The sequence below is a fragment of the Lathamus discolor genome, chromosome 2, assembly GCF_037157495.1.
Source record: "Lathamus discolor isolate bLatDis1 chromosome 2, bLatDis1.hap1, whole genome shotgun sequence".
In the NCBI taxonomy this organism is placed as follows: Eukaryota; Metazoa; Chordata; class Aves; order Psittaciformes; family Psittacidae; genus Lathamus; species Lathamus discolor.
The window spans coordinates 108,268,786-108,292,001 of NC_088885.1; the positions used below are offsets into that span (position 1 = coordinate 108,268,786).

At 38.1% G+C, this 23,216-nt stretch overlaps 1 protein-coding gene across 1 annotated transcript in view; it reads left to right on the top strand.

Annotated features, from left to right (window-relative positions):
• The window catches only part of LAMA1 (laminin subunit alpha 1), a 102,525-nt gene that overhangs the window by 10,876 nt on the left and 68,433 nt on the right, over window positions 1–23,216 (top strand). Inside the window, exons 2-4 of the mRNA XM_065668024.1 lie at window positions 10,241–10,411; window positions 10,795–10,907; window positions 20,121–20,363. Of these exons, the coding sequence (XP_065524096.1) occupies window positions 10,241–10,411; window positions 10,795–10,907; window positions 20,121–20,363 (527 nt within the window). The remainder of the gene's footprint in view (window positions 1–10,240; window positions 10,412–10,794; window positions 10,908–20,120; window positions 20,364–23,216) is intronic.

Below are 23,216 nucleotides of genomic sequence, written 5' to 3' on the forward strand. Positions count from 1 at the left end.
ATACTTAATTTATGATCACAAGAAGCCAGCTGCCTCAAGGGGTCCTTTATGTTTACATGGGAAAAGAAGTAGTAACATTTTGTTTGGTTGTGATACTGAGTCACTGTACAAAAGTGACTGGGATCACCAAACCTTTAAAATTCTTCTCAAGCTCAGATCTCTTAGGCTTTGCAAAGTCTAAATATAAATTCAGAATCAGGAAAGAGCTAATACACACTTGGGTCATAACTTTCTATTTATTATAATAAATGATTCAGTGTGAAGCCTAAAGCTGCACATTTAAGCATGCAGATTTAATTTGGATTAAACACAGACAAGATTTCCATTTACGAGGAAGACTGTTGCCTCAGGTTGAAAACAGGTTATAGGAAAGAAGTGCAGGGTGAGCATCTATGGAGGTAGTCATAGTAAAAGGTGGGAGGGGTGGAAAAAGGCTGCTTTAGACCCAATGTTAGAAAGACTAGAAATATTCTGTCTTGTTGATACTAGGGCATATGAATGACAAATGACTAAGGTCCCTAGTCTTTGACATGCCAAGCACACTGCCAGTACTACTGTCACATTGATCTAAGCTAATACTGTGTCTTAGGCTGCATGTAAGCAAAGCTGACAAGACACTGAAGTATTTAGTAGCTGTGGTTTGTATTTACTTCAGGTTTGGGTGAAAATTATTCCCAGGATTAAAGGTGACTTCAGGAAAAAAAGCTAGTGTAATGTTAAAAGAAATAACAACCCCCAAAACAACAAACACAGCGATGTAGATTCCTCAGTGTGTGGAAAAAGCTTTGCATGAACAAGAAAGAACTAATTTCATGGTCTAGCAGGTTTGTTGTTCCCTGGCAGCCTGCCCATCTCTCAACTTTTGCCTCTTTTGCTTTGGTTTAAATGCTGTGACAATTTCTAGGCAGATTCTTGAACAGGTCAACACCATACAAAAAAGAGTACTTGCAAGACGTGACTTGATGGAAGAAATATTGATTATGCTTTGAAAAAGCTTGATAGTGCTCAGAAATTACCCACCTTTTATATCAAAAAGTTTACTGTCTGATGCTGAAAACTAACATGAAAGCTAGCTTTCTTCGCTTTTCCGACTGCCCCTTAGTTGTTCTGTTTGAAAGAAAGCAGCAAGTTACTGCCAATATTGAAGGCATTAGAAATTGCTCTGATAAAATTTTTTGATGTTCTTATTCTTTATCCCTAAGAACTGTAACTTTTTCTTTTTTGCCTCAGATCCCTGACATTTGTGAAGGTCTGATCCATACTACTAGAAACCACATTCAGAACTGTAATGTGAGCTATTAAACCTATTGTATTTACCAATGTTTTTCTGTTCTTTTAAAACATTCAGCTGAAGGCTGTCAAGGGTGAGGTGCACTCCTTTGGGAAACAAGGTAGCTCATTTGGAGTAATCTCAGGATGGGACTGAAAACCAGTTGCTCAAACTCCTTCAGTGTTAAGCATTTGCACACTGACCCATGTCTTTGCATCCTTATCCTCTCTACTTCCAATCTGAGTACATGTGTTGTGAAATAGTCTATATACATTCTACACCTACATTTGCAAGCTCTGGGCATGAGAGGGACTGAGAAGGTAGGACATTGTAAAGTTTGCATTAGTTAACTTATTAACACTTAGCTTCATAATCTAAAGGATTAGATTTAGTATCAGTAGTCAGTCTAAACTAGTACTTACCTAGTATCTAAACTAGTGGTATTAAAAACCTTAATATTTTGTGTAAGAAAATATTACTGTGTAACTAACAGAGGTGACAAGCTTCAGTTTATTGTACAGATGTATTTTTTTTTACCTTATTTTCCTGCTAAATATTTAATCTGGGTTTTTCTTTATAGATATCTTTCAGTGAGTTTGAGAATTCCCTGCTTTTAACTCTATCTTTCCAGTACTGCATATTGGGAAACTTAGCATTTTGCAGTTAAGTCTTACTTGGTATGTAATGTTTTCCTCCCTTAGTTTTGTAATGTTTTCCTTGATTACTTTTCCATTGCCTTTTACATATAGCATTCTGTTCCTTACACTCTGAAATTTAAAATCCTATTAGGGTTCAGTTTTTCTATCCCTTTTCTGGAAAAAACATTTTGCCTTGCTCAGATTCTCTGCTACATTCTGGCTAGCAACCTGGCTGTATGTGCTAGTGTTTGAAACTTTCAAGAAGTCATGCAAGTTATCCCAGACTTTTGCTCTTTAACCCTCAAAAACTACATGGAGGAAACTAGTGGGGGGAGAATAGTACAGCTGATGCTCATTACTGAGTGAGCAAACTTTTGCCTTCTATGTATGCAGTCTGAATTTAACAGAATGTTATTAATTTAGTGTTATACTTCTTTCCAATACATTTCTGAGTACTGAATGTTAATTAGCACATCACCTAGCCCAAGCAGACCACAGTAGGGAGATGCCTGTTGCTGCAGTACCCTGTCACCATCAAAGCTCTCATTAATAATGCTGAATGCACATAAGCAACAGCAGAAAATGTTTGGCAGAGAAACCTTTTGCCGTTTGGATGGCGAAAGGGGAAGGGTTTGGTTTTCTCCAGCTTGTTTGTGCTCTAACAGCTTGCAGGGTTCAAGCAGAATATTTTGGTTCATATTGACCGCTGTAATGGATTTTTTTGTTGTTCTTTCTTCTGGTCTCCAGTTGGATTATTTAAGTATGATTTCCAAAAGTTTGGCAGAATCAGAGCTGTAAAATAATCAGCAAATTGTTCTGAAAGGAAGTATTTATAAATGTTCAGCATAGCAATCCATTTTTACAGATAACCTGAGCTCGTTCCAGGGCCTGATGTGGCGTGTGATTCTCTTTCATGACTAAAAGAGAAGGAGACTGATAGGAGGCTGGAAAGGATGTTTTATTTACCTTGGTGCGCAAAGCAAACTAAACTGTAGTACCTCAAAAAGAAAGCGAAACTTATTCTTGGATGTGTTAAAACTGACAAGAATTTAAGAAATTAGTCTACTCCAGTTGGTGCTGATGGGGTCTGAGGAGCTGCACTGTTGGAGAGATGCAAACTGCCAAGAGTTCAGAAGGGTAAGAGATTTAAAAGATCGACTGTACAAAGATTGAAAGGGTTGTTTACTTAGTCTGGAAAAGAGAAAAGAGTGTGTGATAACAGCCTTTCAGGTAATCAAAAGCTGTAATCAAGATAATGAAAGATCATGCATGCAGCAAAGAGGACTAAAAAGTAACTGATAAAACACTAGAGTAGACTTGTCAGGGATGTTGAGGAAAAACCCTCACTGAAAGCTCTTGAGAATAGACAAACTTAGTATGTTATATGGAAAACTGGTCAAGTTAAATAAATGTAATCTTCCCCAGCTAGTGTTTCTATGATTGACTGATTAATTAGTTTTGCTCTACAGTATGAGAAGACATAGGAAACAGGTTTTAGGAGAAGATATTGGTCTGTCATGGTGGTGAGGTTTCACTTTAATCTGAAGTGGTTTGATCTAAACATAGCAAATTAAAGTTTGCAGGGATTCTGGTAATAAAACTATACCCATTAGTTAGCTCCTGTAAACTTTGTATTGTGCTAACAAATTCTCCTCTCCACAGGGCTACAGGAAAACAAGTGATCAGTTTTTGAATTAACTTCTAAGAAGTGCCTTTCTACCTAAGCCTATTGTCTAAGTTGTAGTGAAGCTTTCAGCTTTTCGAATGCATCAATGCTGCAACTAATGCATGTTTTTAGGAAAGCTTTCCACAAAATGGATTATAAGGCATGTTGAATGTTACACCCCAGATTTCTTGCTGACTAAGAACCAGGAATAGTGCCTTAATCCCTGCAATTAGAAGTTAGCTATTTCAGCCCTTTTGTTTTAAGGAAATCAGCCTGGATTTTTCATTATGATTACAGGATAGGATTCTGATGAAAGTGTATAGAAAAGGTTAAGGGGACATTAAGGGACATTTGCTAGTAGAATATAATGAGGGTAAATCTATTGAGCAGGCAAGGAATGTGAACCCAAGCCAGATAGTTCCAGGGCTTTTATTTAGTAAACTCATTTAATTCAAAACTTGAATAAGACAGAAAAACTAAATCAAATCTGTGGTATTGAAAACTGTCTGAGATTGTTATAAAAAAATGTGATCTCAACTTCTGGAGTATAACACTATTACATACTTTAGACATTCTAATACTCTGTGACATTCTATTACATTTTGTCCTTACCCCTTTGTTTTCCAGAAGTGCATCAAACTATTCTGAACAACTGTCACTGTGTCCTCTATAAATGTTTTCAGCAATCTTCAACATTGCCTGCTTGTTATGACCCACTGATTGCTTTAACATTTTTAAAAATGCTAACTTGCAAATGAGAGTAGACCCCTTCAAGTATTTCTGTGTTCTGAGAAATTACACAAAAGGCTTATTGTTACCACACACATCAGCTCTTTATGTTTTTTAAATCACATCTACTTTGTTCACTTGCAGATTACTGCTTTATTATGCTCAGCACAGAAAACCCAAAATACTTGGGGAAAAATCGGGCTGTTGCTTTGCTGAGTGCCCTTAAGAGGTGCTCACTGAAGTCTAGTTGGGAGTCTTCATTGCATACACTGATGAACAATCCAGGAAATATTATGTTGTTTTCTGGACTCAGTTCTTTGCTTCCTTCAGATAATCTTTTGCCTTCATTTCCCATCGTTTTTGTCTTCTGATTTCTTAAAAAGAACCTCGACAGACACCACCCTACTTTATTCAGCTTTCAGGTGATATCAGGCAGATTAGCAAATCTGGATTCAAAGGGAAGCTGTCTTTAATGTGGCCTTCCTGTAAGTTCTGCCATCCTCAATGTGTTAATCAGGATAGCAAAAAGTATTATCTTCTTTATTGAGTTTATTGAACATGTTTCCTGACACAAGGAAGCCTATGTAAAGCAGAACACTTATAGGTATCCTTCTGTTTGTACAACTGTGTTTGTAACAGAAAGAATTTAATAGCTCTGCCTCTGTTAAGAAGATTGTTGTCTGGTGACTCTATCTCCATGTGCCACTGTTAAAAGTGAAGAAGTACTGTTTTACCCTGTATGTCAGTCAAATTGTGAGAATCCATACAGTCAAGCATGTTCAAAAACACAGAGAGAGTGTGGATTTTTCCAAAATGCACAAATCCACTTTCTTTCCACCTGTAACAGAACACTGATTAAATATTATTAATTTCCTGAGTGAAAAAAAACCCCAAACATTAGTCAGCAGTGGAACTGGGATTTCATTCAGATCTAGCTATACAGAATACAGCCAAGGGTCCTGCGAGTACTTTTTAAAGAGAAGGAAGGGAATAAGTATGTCCAAAATGCCTTTGATAAATGGCACACGACTGCATGTGGTTTCCATGTTTCCATTAACAATGCGTATGGGCTGTGTTCTAAGCATGGCGAATGAGCCTAATGTCTTTGAAGTGCTTTAGTGCTTCTGTATGTGGGCAGGCTGGCTGAACTAGGCAAAAGATTCAAGTCTAGGATACATCAGATCCACTGTGCAAATACTATGAAATTGATCTACTCGTGCAGTAAATCACGCATATCCAGAATGTATCAACAGATATGCATTGGTCACAATTGGAGTTGCCGGAAGCTTGGAAATGCTCCAAATCCCCCAAATTCTTTTCTGTAAAAACTCCCAGGGTGCTTGGTAGTCTAGATCTGTAACAAAATCAAAATTTATAAAACCACAAAGAATTAAATTGAGTCTCGAGGGAAGATGATGGTACTTATATCTGCAACAAGGAGCTTGTGAGGACTTCTGCAGACCCTGGTTTCAGGTAGAATAATTCCCAAGGAAATGTAGGCCACATGATTCATCTGTTATTCTTTCTTAATGTCAAATTAGCATTTATACACTACTCATTTTCTAGTATTGGGTGGTGTGTGGTTCTCTGGTTTGGGGAAAATGGGTAGCTGACTAGCATGAAAAAAATCAAGGTAAAGAGTTTTCCTTACAATGAAGAGAGCTGGGAAGCAGTTAGAAGTAAATGAGCTGAATCTGAAAGTTCTTCCAGCTTTTCTCAGAGCCACTGTAGCCTCTTCTAAAATGCTGAGCAGTTATTCCCAAACAAAGATGGGCTTGATGGTGAAAAGATGAAGGAGCAAGTACTTAACGTGCAAAGCTGACTGCAAGGTATTTGAAGGAGCAAGTACTTAACGTGCAAAGCTGACTGCAAGGTATTTTAACAAATAGGTATAGTCAACCAAACTAGATTAGCAAGCTGAGAAATCTACTACCGAATTCTGTCAAGTCCATATGGATCTGCTGGCATCCATACAGAGATCTCTCAAGGCTAGTTCAAAAATATGATTGTCTAATGGTATAATGGAGCCTGACAGCTCTGCAATGAAACAGTGAGGATTTTGTATGTAACATTTGCCTTCCTTTCTAGTGGGAATAAGTATGATAAATAAAATTTGATCAGTCATTTGTGTTTGACTTTAGGTGGTGAACTGTAAAAGTCTCATCAATGTCTTCAAGAATGCACAAATCATGTGCTAAAATTTCAGTTTAATGAAACGTGGCATTTTCTATTGGTTTTATATTTGTTATGGCCACTGTCATCCCTTATATCAGGGTGTGGTGACAGTCACCTGCTTATCTGTAACCGGCTCATTTAAGTGACTGATTTTGTGCTCATCTTAATCATACCTACTTTTTACATATATTTAAATATATTTTACCAGATGGTTTTATTAGTCTCTTCTTTCATTATTATTATTATTTTTTGCGGGGGTGAGGGGAAGGGAGGATGACAGAGGAGCATCTAAGAGCTCTTCACAATTCTGGGTACCCACATTTTCTTGAAAGAGTGAATAGGATCAATATTGTTTAAAGGTACAATTCATTTGTCTTTTCCACATACCTATTGTTTCTTAATAAATCAGCTCCTGTGCTAGTCTCATTGTCCTGTGAAATCTATGGCTTCACCTTTGCAGATTGCCTTAAAATATGATTGCGTTGAGGAGAATCAAATTAAGTGAATATAATCAGCTAGGATCACAGAGTTTAGAGCTGGAAGGGACTTTAAACATAGAATCATAGAACAGTTAGGGTTGGAAAGGACCTTAAGATCATCATGTTCCAACCCCCAGGGACACCTCCCACTAGACCACATTGATCAAAGCCCTGTCCCTGGCCTTCAACACTGCCAAGGATGAGGCATCCACAGCTTCTTTGGGCAACCTGTTTCAGTGTCTCATTGAGCTCAAATAATTTCTTCCTAATGTCTGATCTAAATCTCCTCTCTTTCAGTTTGAAACCGTTTCCCCTTGTCCTATTTGTATCTGCCCTTGCAAAAAGTCCCTCACCAGATTTCTTGTAGGCCCCACTTAGGTATTGGAAGGCTGCTATAAGGTTTCCCCTGATCCCTTTCTTCTCCAGCCTGTCTATAGGAGAGATGCTCCAGCCTTCTGATCACCTTTATGGCCCTCCTCTAGACTCGCTCAAGCAGGTCCACATCCCTCTTGTCTCCCCCAGTTAGGATATCATCTATATATTGATATATGTGGACACCTGCTGGCACCTCCGCAGTATCGAGGCGCTTAGCTAAAGAGCTGTGGGCAGTAGTGGGTGAGTGTTTATAACCTGCAGGAGTTGGTTAGAGGTATACTGCATCCCCTCCCAAGTGAAAGCAAACTGAGGTTTGTCTTCTTTCTTTAGGGGACCATAAAAAGCATATCCAGTGCCTGTTGTTTTTTATTTGGATCCTGGGGCAAAATTCCAGTGCAGCTCAGATGGGTTGAAGCGTTCATTCTTCTTATTTCTGTGGGACCCAGAAAACTCATCATGAGACCTTAATGTTGCCATACACTTATTCACTTCATTTTCAGTTGACAAATATATTAGAAGTCAGTGAGGTCCTTGATGTTGAGCAGACAAAAGGGCTGAGTCCAGGGTGAATGTTACAGTGGCTTGAGCTTGGGGTTTTGGAATGAAGCTTGGGTAGCACAGCACTTGTCATCATCACTTTTTCTTCAGAGCTTTGGCACAAGTCCGGTGACTGAAGGTTACTATAGGCAAATTATGTCACTGTAACAAATGACTCTTGAAAGAAATGGCAGGGCTGCTGTGTAACATGAGTGAGGGTAATGAATGGCCTGGGAAGTAATGGGTAGCTCTGAAGACTAGCTGATAGACACATGCATGAAGAGTAGTGAATATTGAATAAGGAAGATTTTTATATCATTAAAGAGTAATGTAAAAAAAGGACACCCTCTTCAACCACTGAGCTTTATTGTTTGTTAGAAAAATGGAGGGCAGCCTTTCTACTTTGATTTCAGCTTTAGGTCTGGAGCAATAGTGCACCCATACTGCATGAGATGAGAGAAGACTGTGCAGAAAGCATGTTACTGGCAGAAGAGCCTCACCAAAGTGGCCAGTAGGATGTCTTCAGCATCCTCATCTGAATCAGATTTGGGTATAATGAGAATAAGGCAGCTGACTAGGTCTGGAAATGAGTTCAAAATAAAAAAACCCAAACCAACAAAAAAACAACTCCATCTCCTTTATGTTTTGAGTACAGCACAATTGAAAACACACAGTTATTCATACTCTGGTGCAGAGGGTTAATATTTATCCACATTTTCAATAGCTGAAGTCAAGGTTTAAATAACACTAAAACTTTTCTCCAGGATTTCCAGTGCAATGCAATTACTGGGCAGGCAAAGAAAATTGAAAGGAATATGTAAAGTTGCCTTGTTGAGATAAACATCTAGTTGAGCTGTTGAGATGAACCCTCTATGTTCAGAGACTTTTTAAGAAACGAAAAATGTTGATGATAAAATCTTATTTGATGTATGTTTTAGATTAATGAAGCAAAATAATTCATATAGCTTTAGTGGTGAAAAGGCATATATTTTCACAAATATGACTGGATTTTTTTTCCCACAGTATTCCTTTCAATGGAAGAAAATACTTCAGTAGCAATTCTTGCAGCACTGTTAATATGCCATACCAAGGCTCTAGCTTTGATTTCAGCCCTTTGTGTTTAATCTCTAAAGACAGGACTCTCTTTTCCCACTATAGTTTCTCTTTTTTGTAATTGCTTCTGAGTGAAAATGGAGTATCTCTCTTATACCATAAACATGAAAGAATAAAAGATTTTAGCTCAGGACAGAAGGCTGGAAACTGATAACAATGTTGCTGAAAAGCTGTCCTTAACTTCTTTCTGTGGCATGCAGTAGTCTTTAAATTTTGTAAGTAGATTTCAAGCCAAAGTACAACTTTATTCCTTTTATAAAGTACTAAGGATTCCCAGTCTGGTAGCAGTAATCTTGAAATGCTTAGTCTGTCGTTTCATTATTCCAGTGCACAAGAGCGCTTTAACTGCAGTGCACTTAACTACAGTAAAGTGTTTGGGTAAAGATTAATAAGTGGCAAGCAAAAAATCCCTTAGACTTTACACAGGCTGCAGAAAAGCCTGGAGCAAAAGTTTAAAGTGCAGTCTTTAAAACTTGTGAGCCCAGAGTGTGTTGTTTGGGGCGGTCGTATTACTGCTGTGGAGAGCTCCTGTTAAATGCCTTTTTCTACACTGGCCAAGTGTGTGCTGCACAGCTCCTCCTTGCTTCTGGCAGTGGGCCAGTTGTCCTGTTTTTGATCAATGCAAAGACAAGGTTTAGTAACTGGAGGAGTTAATTTACTAACTAACTCTTGTGTTATTCAGCAATAAAACATCCAAAGTTGGAGTGAAATAACAAGGTTATTGAGGTCAGGGTGCCATGAGGACCAGGGGCTCCTTGAGGGCCATGGGGACTCTCTGTAGGGTCTGTCAAGGCAGGACAACCAGTGCCCATCCCACCACCCCATCCAGGAGCAGAGCAGCTGGGGTCACTGGGGACAGGCTGTAACGGGGTTGGGATGTGGGCCCCTGGCTAATCCCAGCTTGACAGGCTCCATGGCTGGGCTTTGGGGTGCTGAAGGCTGGTTTTGCTGCAGTTTTGCTTGGGCAGCGGTTGATGGCCCTGCAGAGGCTGAAATGGAGGCATAAGCAGGGTGAGAGGAGCCCTGTGAAGCTGAAACTGGGCTGTAGGCCCTAGGTGTATGATGACTGATGTGCTGGTGTCAGTGCGGTGTGATAATATTTTGACAAAATTAATTGTTTTCATTGTATTTTTCTGTATCGCTGAACTCTAAGCTAGAAGTTTGTTATGAAACCCTCTATGTTCAGAGGCTTTTCCCATACCCATGTCTGTATCATGCTTGCCTTATGGTGTGGCTGGTAACTATTACTTCTTTCCAGGCCTGTTCCCTGCCATCTTGAACCTGGCCAGCAATGCTCACATATCCACCAATGCTACCTGTGGGGAGAAGGGACCAGAGATGTTCTGCAAACTGGTGGAGCATGTCCCAGGACGGCCCCTACGCAACGCCCAGTGCCGAGTCTGCGACCACCACAGTACCAATCCCAAAGGCAAATTTCATATGTTTAGGCTTTTTCTGTTTGTTTTTTGTTTTGTTTTTTTTGGGTTTCTATCATTCTTTTCTGTCATTCTTTTTGACTCTTCCCTATGAATGCAGGGTGTATTAGGGTCAAGCACTTTTTACTTTTAGCCTCTCTACTATGTGAGTGAAGCTACCTTTGAGCAAAGGGCTGAGAAGTAGGCTGGAACATCTTAATCACTGTTAAGCACTCTGGAGTCCAACGACAGCCTTTCTGTCAGGGAGTAGTTTTCAGTTTTTACTTGTTTATGACAGAAAGAAGCTGTGCTCCATGTGAAATAAATGTGCTGGTTTGGAGAAAATGCAGCGACATGTAGTTTCAAGAGATGTTCAAATTTTTTTGCCTTAAAACAGAACAGCACCCAATTTCCAGTGCAATCGATGGTACCAATAACTGGTGGCAAAGTCCAAGCATTCAGAATGGGAGGCAATACCACTGGGTCACTATCACCTTGGATTTAAGACAGGTGAGTAATATTTAGGTAAGCATCATTTATTGTATGTAGGATATAAGCCAGTGCAACTGATTGTGTTTTCCCATGTTTAGATTATGGGTTATTTAGCAATTGGTCATTTAGTAGCACATAGCTAAAGCTCACATGAACTGAGTTTAAGATTTACCAATTATTGTTCTAGAGCACCTTGGAGATTTCATTCCTGTCAGACTGGAGTGGAAGTGACTATGTTTGTAAGCGTATAGGTCACAGTTTGTTGTAATTTGTGACACAGTAACAACTGTGTATGTGTGGATGGGAGTGCTTATACAGGCCTTCCTTCTGCCTTGGTAACCTTCTTCTACCTGACCTTACTGTATTTTCCCCAACATTCCTCTAATTTTTTTCCCCCACTTTTGATTTCATGCAGGTTACTTGAAACTGTGTTATCAAAGGCTGATATTCAAACAGCAAGCAGTGTTTTCAGGGTACTGTCATAAGCACAGATTTTATGTGTGAAGATGTATCTCTTTCTGTTTATTAACTTTATCAATCTGTCACCCGATCACTGTGCAGTTTCTTAGTAAAAAAGTAAATGATTTGGAGTAGGACATGGGAGAAACATTTGATGTTTACTGTAAGAAAACAGAACAACATACTTCCAAATACGAACTCTAGATCCATAGGTGTTGTAACTCAGATACTGAGTTTCAGAGAAAGAGAGAAAGGTGACTTGAGGATTATTGTATTCACATCTATTATCTTACAGTAGATTTCAAGTTAAACTCTTCTGTTTAAATTGCTCAGTATTTTGCATATTTACATTAAATCTGTAAACCTGTTAATGCAATGTAATAGTCAGACTGAAGTGTAAAAATATCAGAAAGTTCAACTGCAGGATCTCCGGAACCCTGGAAATACAAACTCTCCTCAGTTGAGAGATATTCTTCAGGACTAGAAAGTGAAACATGCATAAAATGGGGCAAAGTTAGTGTTGCTGAAAGAAAAGTTGTTTTCTCAGTTTCTGTGCTTCTCTTCTGACTGATTCTCATCACCGTCTTGTTGGAAGAAGCACTGGGAAGGAATGTTCTATGTTATATTTTCTGTGAACTTTTGCTAACAATTGTTCTGAGTTGCTGTGGATTATGTCTCTAAAAAGTGATTTCTGACCCTTGGGAAGCTGTAACTGTCTGGGCAGAATTTGTTTCCTCTTTTTGGCACTTTATGGCAAAACTTGGAGAGATTCATCATTCTTAGGCAGGAGTCTGCTAAACTGGACAGAGCATTTGTTAATTTATTAGTTTGTCTGTTAAATAGGGAAGAATCAGAAGTCTGTCTCCTACCCTGCTCCAAGAAAAGACAAAGTGATTTCTGAAGAACAGGTATTTTTCTTGGATTTTGCTTGTTGTTTTGCTTTGAACAGGTCTGTGCATTGACCTAAGCTGTTTGAAAATCAACAATCCATTATTAATAGGGGGATGCTTCCAAACTCTGGAAGAAGCTTTGCTACTAAGAAATGCATACTTGAGTGTACAGTTGGTAACAAGCTTTTGCAAGATCTGTAGACCTTGCATGAAAGTTATTTTAAAGATTAAAACAAACTTTGATGTTTTAAAATGAAGCGTAGATTAAACAAGTGTCTAGTTTGCTCTTTAATTAGAAAGCAGAACTGTTAAGAAATCCGGGTATCTTTTGTCAGTAACAGGAGGTTTGGATAGGACTTTCTTGTTGTTTGAAGATTTGCCTTTGTGTTTGGTTTGTAAATGGACAAACAGGATGGAAAAATGAAGGAGGAGGGAATGCCTTTTTCCTCATAGAACATTTTTTCCTCATAGAACATTTTCTACTTTGGAAACAGACCAGCTGAACAGCCTTAATGCTGTTGATTTTTCACCAAATACATATCTTCCCTCTCCTGACCCACGCTCAGTTTCACTAATTCGATTTGAAAAGTTTCCCCCAAGGGGCCTTTCTTCTGTGTTTTCCTTAGAGAGTTTGAGAGAGAGAAGGCATCTAAGGCTATGCAAACTGAATGTAAATTACTGCTCTGTGAGAAAGGATTTGGTTAATAGAGATCGCTTGAAGTCAATGAGTTATTAGAGCTGACTTGGTGTGCTTACTTTAAGCAAGTCAGCACAAGCAAAGAAAACAAAAAGAAAAAGAGTTTGAAAAACCTTAGTGATTTTAGTAACTGATTACTTCATAAATTTGCTTGAGAATGAGTTAAAATGCTCTCTTTAAAAGTATTCCTGAAAGTCAGTATCTGTATGTTGCAGTATGTCTTTAGCATTGGTACTTTTTTATACATTTCAAGCTTTGCATTCACCAAGTACTCTTTTCAAGTAATGTATCAAAGTAAAGGTCCTTTAACTTTCCTTACCACAGTATAGAATATGTTCTCACCCTTTTATGATATGAAGAATGACCATCTGGTCATTATTTATGGTTTTTTTAGTAGAAGTTCTAGCAGTAAGAGTACGGATTTTTTCTTGAGATCATTAACAATGTACAGTCTAGAGATATAATCCAAGCAGTCAGGTTGGTAAATGCCGAACATAGCCTTGGCTAGCAGATACGAGGAAGATTCCCTGGTGAAAATTGGCTCCAATCCAGTTTACCCTAGGTGAAGTTCTGGACACAGTCTGTGTTCTGTATTTGACTGCATTCATCTCTCTGCTCAGAGTTGAAGGGAGTAGAGGATATTCTTTCACCTAATAGTCTAGCTTGCACTTAGTTTATTTATTCTAAAAACAGCTGGACTGAAGAGCAGTTCAACGCAATCTTATTAAGAAAAGAGGGCTAATAAAATCAGTATTGAAATTGCTGTTTAGATCTTTTTCCTTTGCAGAGTCTGTGCAATTTGTAACTAATGCTAATAATTTTTTAAGGGTAGTCAGTGGGTACATCATGTTTTTTAGCTCACATGGATCATAACAACTAGGTACCTGTATTCTGATACTCTTCGGTTTTTCCAGGACCCAGATGTATGATAGTCTTGCCTGCCCTTCACCTTCCATTAAATGTGCGGCAGAGGTCCATAACTGGGGAAAGAGTTCTTTGGCAATGAAGTGTAATATTGATACCAAGATTTTATTTATGACTTTGAGCTTCCTAGGCTGGCAATTCTACGGAAACAAAATTTTAGATAAAACCAGCATTTTTGCCTGGGTTTGACTCCTCTGGACAGCTAATTTGTGAAATTTCAATGAATTGAAATGAATGCTGCCTATTCTAAGGGCCAGCAGCATGCTTGGGCCAGCTGTAAAGTATTCCTCAGTCACACCATTAAATGAAGAACACTTCCTCAGTTTTATGACCATGCATCAGACATTTAAAGATATTCAAGGGTATTTTGTATTAGGCATAACAGAAAGGCACAAGTTTGTATATCACAAAGTTCTTGAATTATAAAGCAAGAACAGTTGTTCTTGGAAGACCCATAATATCAAGTTGAGAAAATACCCCCACTCCTGATTAATTCATAGATCATGTATATTTCATGAGTACTGGATTACCTCTTGGGGGCTGATGTAAGACCAATTTGTAGTTTCTGCTATTAAAGAGTGGAAAAGAATGTAAATATCCTAATATGATTTGTACAGAGCTTTTATCTTGAAATCAGTTGGCAAGAAAGTATTTCTCTGAGGACAAATTTTTTGCTGATGCAAAAAGTTATTATTCTGTTGACTTCACTGAACCAATGATAATTTATTGTATGTGGCAAGCTTCCTTAAACGCTTTTTGTGGCTTTGCAAAACTGATGGTGGAAGATTCAGGGTGCTCATCTGTACATTCTTACAATGCAGTTCTTAAGTAAAATGAATTTTTCTTCTATTCCAAAACAACAGTTGCAAATAATGAATCAATATCAACTAGAATGTAATTTAGGAGACGAGAAATTCTGCTGGATTTAGTTTATTTTGCACTTTTAACATCACAGACCCCTCAGAGCAAAGTGTCACAAGGAATTGCTAGGCCTCACAGTCTCTGTTAAGAACCTGGAGCCATCTTTGTCCCTTAAGAAGGTATTTCTGTGAACAGTATAGGCTGACACTCAGAATGTCATTGAGTTGTTTAGGGTAGAAAAGACCTTTGGGATCATCGAATCCAGCCACTTCCTTAGCAATGCTAAGTCCACCACTAAACCATGTCCCTATGTGCCACTTCTACGTATATTTTAAATACCTCCAGGGATAGTAACTGTACCACTTCCCTGGGCAGCCTGTTCCAATACTTGACAACCCTTTTGGCAGAGAAATTTTTCCTAATATCCAATGTAAACCTCCCCTGGTACAACTTGAGGCTGTTTCCTCTTTTGCTATTGTTATGTGGAGAAGAAACCAGCACCCACCTCTCTGCAACCTCTTTTCACCTAGTTGTAGAGGCCCCATTTCATGAAACTTGTTCTCTAGGTCTTTCACTAGCTTTGTTGCACTCTAGCACCTCAATGTCTTTCTTGTACTGAGGGGCCCAGAACTGAACACAGGATTTTAGGCACAGCCTCACCCTCACCAGTGTCAAGTACAGGTGGGTTATTACTTCCCTAGTCCTGTTGGCCACCTGCTACTGGCCTTCTTGGCCCCCTGGGCATGCCACTGGCTCATGTTCAGCTGTTGTTGACCAACACTGCCCAGGTCCTGTTCCTCTCTTCATGTAGTCTTCTATTCTTTGAGAGTTTGCACAGATTAATTTTAGACTTTTCGGACTGTAAATCAAAATCTGAGATAAAGAGGCTTTTCTGGTAACCAGGTTTGTATGTATTCACAGCACTGAACAGAATGGATTTTGCAGTTCCACTTAAAATGTGGAGTAATGTTAGCTGTAATAAACATTTTCACCACAAGACTTGTCGTGCTATTTTGACAAACGGCTGTTTTGTAGATTCCCTTTCTGCACTTATCTTTAAGGAAAGATTTAGCTGAATTTATGAAACTTCAGGAACCAGTCTGCCAAGAGCCTTGCATTCCTCCATGGTTGTTCATTTTTTGGTCTTCTGCATCACGTGGTTTATGTTATACCAGTGTGATTTCAGTAAGGTATGCAGTAGGACACTAAAAGTGATCCCGAGGTCCTAAAATTGTATCCTTCTCTCAGGTAGCGTTTGGATTTGAACTGGGGTGTAGATTTGAAGTAGCAGTTGGTGCCTCTATTCTCAAGAGGTTAAATATTTCTGCAATGTGGAGGGAGGAAAAAATGTGTTTGGACTCATCTTTCCCTTTAATTTTCACTTCTGGAGTCTGGGGCTCAAATACTCATAGCTATGATCATAAAGGCAGAATCTTCCCTTATTGTTGCCTGCATTTGTGTAAATTGAAAATTACAACTGGGAGTCTGTATCCAAAAAGACTACCAAGAAAACTGCTTAACAGGGCATGTACCTGTGTGGGTTGTAGAGCACTGGCCATATCCTTGGAAATGGGGGCTTTTGGCTAGTATCTGCTGTATGGCCACTGCTGGCTGAGTTTACAGTCTTGAGAATAAAAATGTGGAAAATTTGCTGATGAATGGGCAGAAGGTTTCATTCATAAATGTGCTTAAAGAACAATGCACTTGTTGTTGCTGGATCTGCATTCAGGGAAACAAGGTCGTTACAAAAGCTAAATGAAGCAGGAATGACTTGCTGTGTTGGTATTGCTGGTGCAAAGAAGAAGTTTTTCAGTGCTAGTTTATTTGGCTGGTCTTGACAGTGAGGTCTGAAATGCCTGTAAAATGACATTTTTAATCTATGGCCGCTTGGGAATTGGTAACTTGCTTAGGCTTGCCCTTTTTTACCCTTGTAGCTCAGTAAGGAAATGAGTTCTGGGAAAGCTATACAGTCAAATTAAAGCATACAAATCATTAGCTCTTGGCACACAGGTCAAGATTGTCACATGGCTGGTTGGGGGCACTGGGTGTGCAAAATGGTAAGAAACTTCCTTTGGTGATGTTGAAACCTGAAAAACTTATAAAAATAAAATATGCGAAGAAGTGCTTTAAGGATGTTGGAAAATCAACTTGCATTACATGGAATTCCTGCCTCAGATTCATTTGGGGTTGAAGAAGCTGTGGGATATGAGGCCTGCGAAACCGCTACCTGCTGACATTCCCTAAAACAACTTCATCTGCAAATACTGGGAACACCTTAATCCCTTCTGCCAGTGTAATTCCCTTGCTAGGGAACAGAATCCCTGAGAATGTTACTCCTACTAATAGTTTTTCTTATGATTTCTTGGCTGCGGGAGCATTTATACAAAATCCTTTGATTTCTATTTAACCTATATTACTTCAAGGACTTACTAATTTTCCTGGTGTTTCTGGTATTCATTATATTGTGAACTTACCTATGAAATATTTTTGGGAACCCATGGGCTATGTGTGTAAATGGGCAAGAGTTGAGAGGACTGGGGGAAAGGAAGGCAGTGGTTTGCTACATTTTGCATATGCAAATGTTTATGTGGAACCATTTGCTGATTTTTGAATAAGTCTTTTGGGTTTATAGTGTCAAATACCTTCATTTCAGCTGTTGATAAACTATAGGAATGTGGGAAAAGTCAATTCCTAGATGTATTGAGTACCAAACATGGCTGTATGTTTTCTGGGAAAGCATTGACTTGAAGAGATTTAACTTAGTGAACTGTGCATTGAATATGTGCACAGTTGCTGTGGAAGTTTTTATCTTTAACTGGCTTTTCCCTTCACTCCCCGCCCACCAAGCAAATTGATATTTAAAATAAATTTAACTTGCATACTCTTGTGAATATCTTTTATTTCTGTAGCAGTGGCTGCAGTTAGTTTCTGATGAAGCATAGCTCATTGTTACTGGTTGGAACTGGATTTAAAACTAGCTACATCAGCTGCAGACTATAATGGGTCTTGAAAAATCTCACTGTAATCAAAAGTTGATCATTTGTTGTTCAGCCGACTGTGTAATAAGTAGGGAAGTAGTTTAATTGATGACAGCAAGCAGAGAGGAATAGTAAATAAATAAAAGATGTCACAGAAGAGTTTTTCAGGAAAAATTTCTACCATAGCACTGGAAAAAAATGCGACTCCAGTCTTGCATCTTTTATGCAGTTGAGAGAAATGATTGACTTCAAAGGAGCTCAGCCAAAGAAAGTTTCCTAGTTTTAATAGTTTTTGGCAGTTCTCTGCTGTGATGGAGAAAATACCCGTACAAGTGACTTGTGTCACACACAAGTGTCTTCAGGTTAGGTGTACCAAAATGATAATATGACTCAGTGTGAAACAAGTGTATAACTCAACTGTCACTGACTGAATCAAGGAATATATGTAAGGAATACTGTTGCTTGACTTGGAGTCTGCCTGAGTTCTGTTCTTTTCCCTTTAAAAGCATCTACTTTAGATTTATTTTTTTTTTTTAGTTGGAGCTTGTTAGCATGATGTAAGTTTTATGTAAAAGACACTCTTTCCATGGCAGCTGGATTATCATTCTTGGTATTCACTTAACCTTGAAATTTTAAGGTTGTGCTGGACAGCAGAGGATTCACAGACCTCAGAGAAATTTTATTTCTAAGACTGTGAGGCTGTGACTAAACAGTGAGCAGACTTATTTTTTTTTTCTCTTCTTGCATTGTTGAAATGTCATAAAAGTCAGGGGACAAAATCCTCAGTTTGTGTAAATTTTTTTTGGTTTTATTGAAACAACTGGAAATGTTCTGTTTGTATATGCTTGTTGTCTCAAAGGATAAAACTGGAGTGCCTGAAAGGAAAAGCAGACTAAGTGAATATCACGTTTTAAGTTACATCTGATTTTAATCAGAACTGAGATGATTTAATTTTTTTTAAGGTATTAAAGCTAATAAGTCATTCGAAGATAAGTATCACCATTTTTTTTTCCCTTCTCATGTCTGCAAGATCTCCTAAGCAAATTTCTGTTCACTTAAAGAATGTTTTGTTTCAGAAGTAGTTTCCTGAATTGCATACACAATGAAGTTACTACTTACCTCTGTGTGTTTATTTCCCCTTTGACAAAATCAAAATCTGCTCTTATGTGGCAAGTGCTGTTCTTGCTCTGGTTTTAATCAGTATTGCAAAAAGTAAGAAAACTCTAAAAAAAATTAAATTTAAAATGTCTCAGATTGCTGATTGTGTCCAAATTGGAGCTCAACATAGTATTAATACTGCACATGCACACAGGAGTTATGATTATACCAGCTGACCAGGCAGTCTGCTCAATGGTGGGAATACATACCTCTGAGATGGTTGAATGATACAGCATTTTTCAATCACGTAAATATGCCCTGATACTATAATGTACGTAAGACATTAAAGTCCTCAAATAGAAGACACAGCCTTTTTAAATGAGGGGATGTCATAGGTATTGGGTAAAGAAGAAGATACAGCTTTGCAGTAAGTGCACTTCAGTGTGAGTGTCTAATGCTGTGGCTGGCTGAAGGCCAGTGTGGGTTATCTGTCTGCCATGACAAGGTCATTTAAAAGGTGATATAAACATAATTACTGCCCTGGCTACTCACACGAGTGCTGAACAGTGCTGTTCACTTTGGACTCAGGATTGTTAAAAAAGTAGTTGATACCTGTATAGCTTAGAAAGTACACATCTTAAAGAAGCTACTATTCATAAATAAGGTTATCATGCTTATACTTGTCACATTAATCTTATTTGTCTCTGCGTGTTTTCAGCAGTGTCTGTAAATAGTCTTCTGCTTAAATAACTTTAACACAAAATGAAAATGGAATGCACAGAGAGCTTTAATATAGGGTATAAAAATCTTATCAGAAATGCTATTACTGAGAGGATTAAACTCCCAGCTAAAATCTGAAACAAAGAGCTGTTTGGGTTGCAGCTGTTCTGAAAATAAAAAAAAACAACCCCAACAACCTAGCTCTTTGAAGCCCTCAGTGGTGCAGTGAAGCTAAATAGCAATTTCCCATAGAAAGAATGTTAGACCCAAGTAGTGCTGAAATGTACAGTGTACATGCAGATTTCAGCTGTTACACAGAATGTTGTACGGAATACATTGTCTTTTTTAGTCACATAAACAAATGTTTTGGTGTAATGTTCAGAATTTGGGCAAAAAAATGATAGATGTTTCTGTTAATAAAAGATTAGACTGGCCTTTTGTCAAAACTTTGTGCAAAAATTCATCCAGTCACTGCACCAAATTTTACCCACTTCCCAGGCAAACTATATACTGCTTCTAATATTAGAATTTATTACCCACTTGGCTTCTAGCAGTCTTCTACAGCATAATGAAGTGTTAAAATTTCCTTCTTGCATTTTTTTAGGTCTTTCAAGTTGCATATGTCATTATCAAAGCTGCTAATGCTCCACGACCTGGAAACTGGATTTTGGAACGCTCCATAGATGGCACAGAGTTCAGACCATGGCAGTACTATGCAATTAGTGATACTGAATGTTTAACTCGTTATAATATTACACCAAGAATTGGGCCACCAACTTATAAGAGAGATGATGAAGTGATCTGCACTTCCTATTACTCCAGACTAGTTCCTCTGGAACATGGAGAGGTATGTTTGTTTTTGAGCTTGCTATTTGTGAGTAAAAACACGGACTGATAGCAGTTTGAAGGTATTTGGGTTACAGCTACAGAGTTCATTGCCTTCCGCACTACCAGATAGCCTGTTATACTTCTTTAATAATACTGTGTTTACACCATACACCAGTATAGCGAACTTTCAATTGTCAGGATGAAACATGTCTCTGGCTCTGCGTATTCCCATTACTAAACATTTTTGTTCTCCCCAGATGATTTAATGGTAGCTATTATCTGTGAATTATTAGTTGCTTTATCCTGAAAGACTATAACAGAAGTTCTATGTTTTGTCAGGTTTTTCATTTAATAAAGAAAACCCCTGTGTTAGGAGCACCTGGTTGTGTGAGATAAAGCTGCAGACACTGTTGAAGTGCTTGGCACAGCTGGAACTCCTAAACAAGTGTTGGCATTGTTTCAGGGATGTAGCATAATTAAAAGAGCTACGAGTTGTGCAACCTCGCTGTTGATTGTTCTTGCTTTTAGCAAACTATTCATCGTACTTGTGTAATTTATTACATGGTGTCAGCCACATAATGAAATGATACATTAAGCCCAGCGGTTACTCCATTGTGTATGCTATAATATAAGGCCGCGATAATAAATGCAGTGTTATCCCATGGAGAATGCTAGTAACTCTTAGCATAACAGAAGCAAAAATGTTTTGATTTCTTGGTTAAAAAAAGGAGTGTATTCAGCTAAAGGCTAAAGTGTGTCAAACTTTCACATAAACTTAAAACGATGTTTCAGCAAGAAAAAAAAAGAAACCAAAACAATGAAATTTGGTTACATCAAGTCCCATTCACTTTAATCAAATGTTTATTGCAATGATGTAAGCATATACCCCATAGATCAGAAGGATCTAAATATCTAAGTGTAGATGTCACTTACTAATAGCATTTTTTTGCCATATCAGACATTTTGTTAGTTTGGCTGCTAGATTTTTCACAGATTTGAAGAGGCATAGCTGCTCTACTGTAAGCTCTCCTGTCTACATCATTTATACTGCTTGGTGATCTGCTTCTAGAACTCCATGTAATGAAGTCAGTGCTCATGATGAATTCCAAGGCTTAAAGTACAGTTGTTTGGAAATGGTCTCGAATTATGGAGGACAAGTAAGCCAAAAATATACAGTGCAAATATATCCATATATGTAAGCCATATGTAAGCAATATATTAGAGTGCAGCAGTGTACATGGAGAAAAAGTATTTTTCTTCCTTAGTGTCTTAGTTCCTATACCAACTGTTTCTTTCTTTTCCTGCTGGGAAAGATTCCTTTTTTGTCTCTGTAGAATTATAGTGCAGTATTACAGAATTTACCCTGATCAAGCCAGTAGATAACTTTGAAGTTAAAATGTAAATAATGTTTCATATTTCATCATTTGAAGGCACTACTCATGAGTAGAGAGAATATATATTACCAGAGAATTGGAGGTTTAGTTAGGCAAGACTAAGGAAAATGCAATGGCATATGTCACACAGGAGGTAAGGCCAGCTGGTTTTAAGAGGCCTTTCTGGATCTTTAAATCTCTAGAGTCTAAGTGATAAAGAGGAAGCACAACATGCTAGAACTCCCAACGCTGTGGCTAGGTCCTCCACTTTTTTGTTGTAAAAATAGCACTCAGCCCAGAAAATTCTACATCTGTAGTTAAGGTTTAATAAGACCAGGATGTGGTGTTCTGTAATAAAGTTGCATTTGTCTATAGTGAGTGTATATATATATATAATATTTTTCCAGTAGAAGTAGTGTGGTGATACTTGAATATTTGGCCAACAATTCTGTCTTGTAGTTCCCAGCAGAATATGACTTCTGAATGAATATTTTGTACCTGGTATGCCTAGAGAGGACAGATTGAGACAGCGTATGCATGTTCAATCTTCAGTTGGATAAAACATGGGTAGAAGGAGGAATAATCTGTTCTGAATGTCTGATGGGATGGAAGAAGTGGTCTGAAATTGCAACAAGGAAAACATTGTTTAGAGGTTAGGAGATTTCTGACAATAAAGCCAGAAAGGACTAGGATAGATTGCCTTGGAGGACTGTAGATTCACCACCAACAGTGGTCTTCAAGAACAGATTGGTCAAACATCTAACAAAAGCCTACTAAATTCTGCTTTAAAGTAGGAAATGGACTAGAATAATTCCCTTTGTTTTTATGAGAGCTGAAAATTACATAAGGTGGTGTTAATTTGTAGGTTCAGACCTGGAAAAAGTTGTGTGTCTCATAACTATTATTCTGCAGTTGGAAAATTGGTGATGGGTAGTTTCTGAATGGACCATTAGAGAAGTGGCATTCTTTGAACACGGTATAGAATACTTTGAACACAATATTAGAATAGTTAGAAGGAATGGTAATAGCCCATAAATGGCAAAATTATAATGTTGGGAGTGTGCACACCATTACTACTCTCTGTATGTCTTTGAAACAACACAGTTACTGTCTAGGAAGCGCCTAGTTCCACTACAAAATTAAGATTTAAAATAATAATAAAATTATGTAATATTTAGAAACATTTTCAGAGGAACAATTTAGAAACAATTTCAGAGGAACAACTGAACAAAGTTGAAACTATAAAGAGTAGCATATGAGACAAAATTACTCTTCATAACTGAAGGTATGTCATGCACTCTAAAACACGGCTGACAAGCCAAAAGCATGATTCCTTATTTGCTGTGATACCGAGTGAACTGTCTTAACATTTGTGTGAGTCCTTTATGGTCTTATTTTTCAGTTTCTTCCATTAAGCAGTGCAGGAACTGCATGGTCATGTAAGACTAAATCCTTGTGTGTTCCTAAGTTGCTTTGGAGAGAAGAAAGGCAAAAGCATT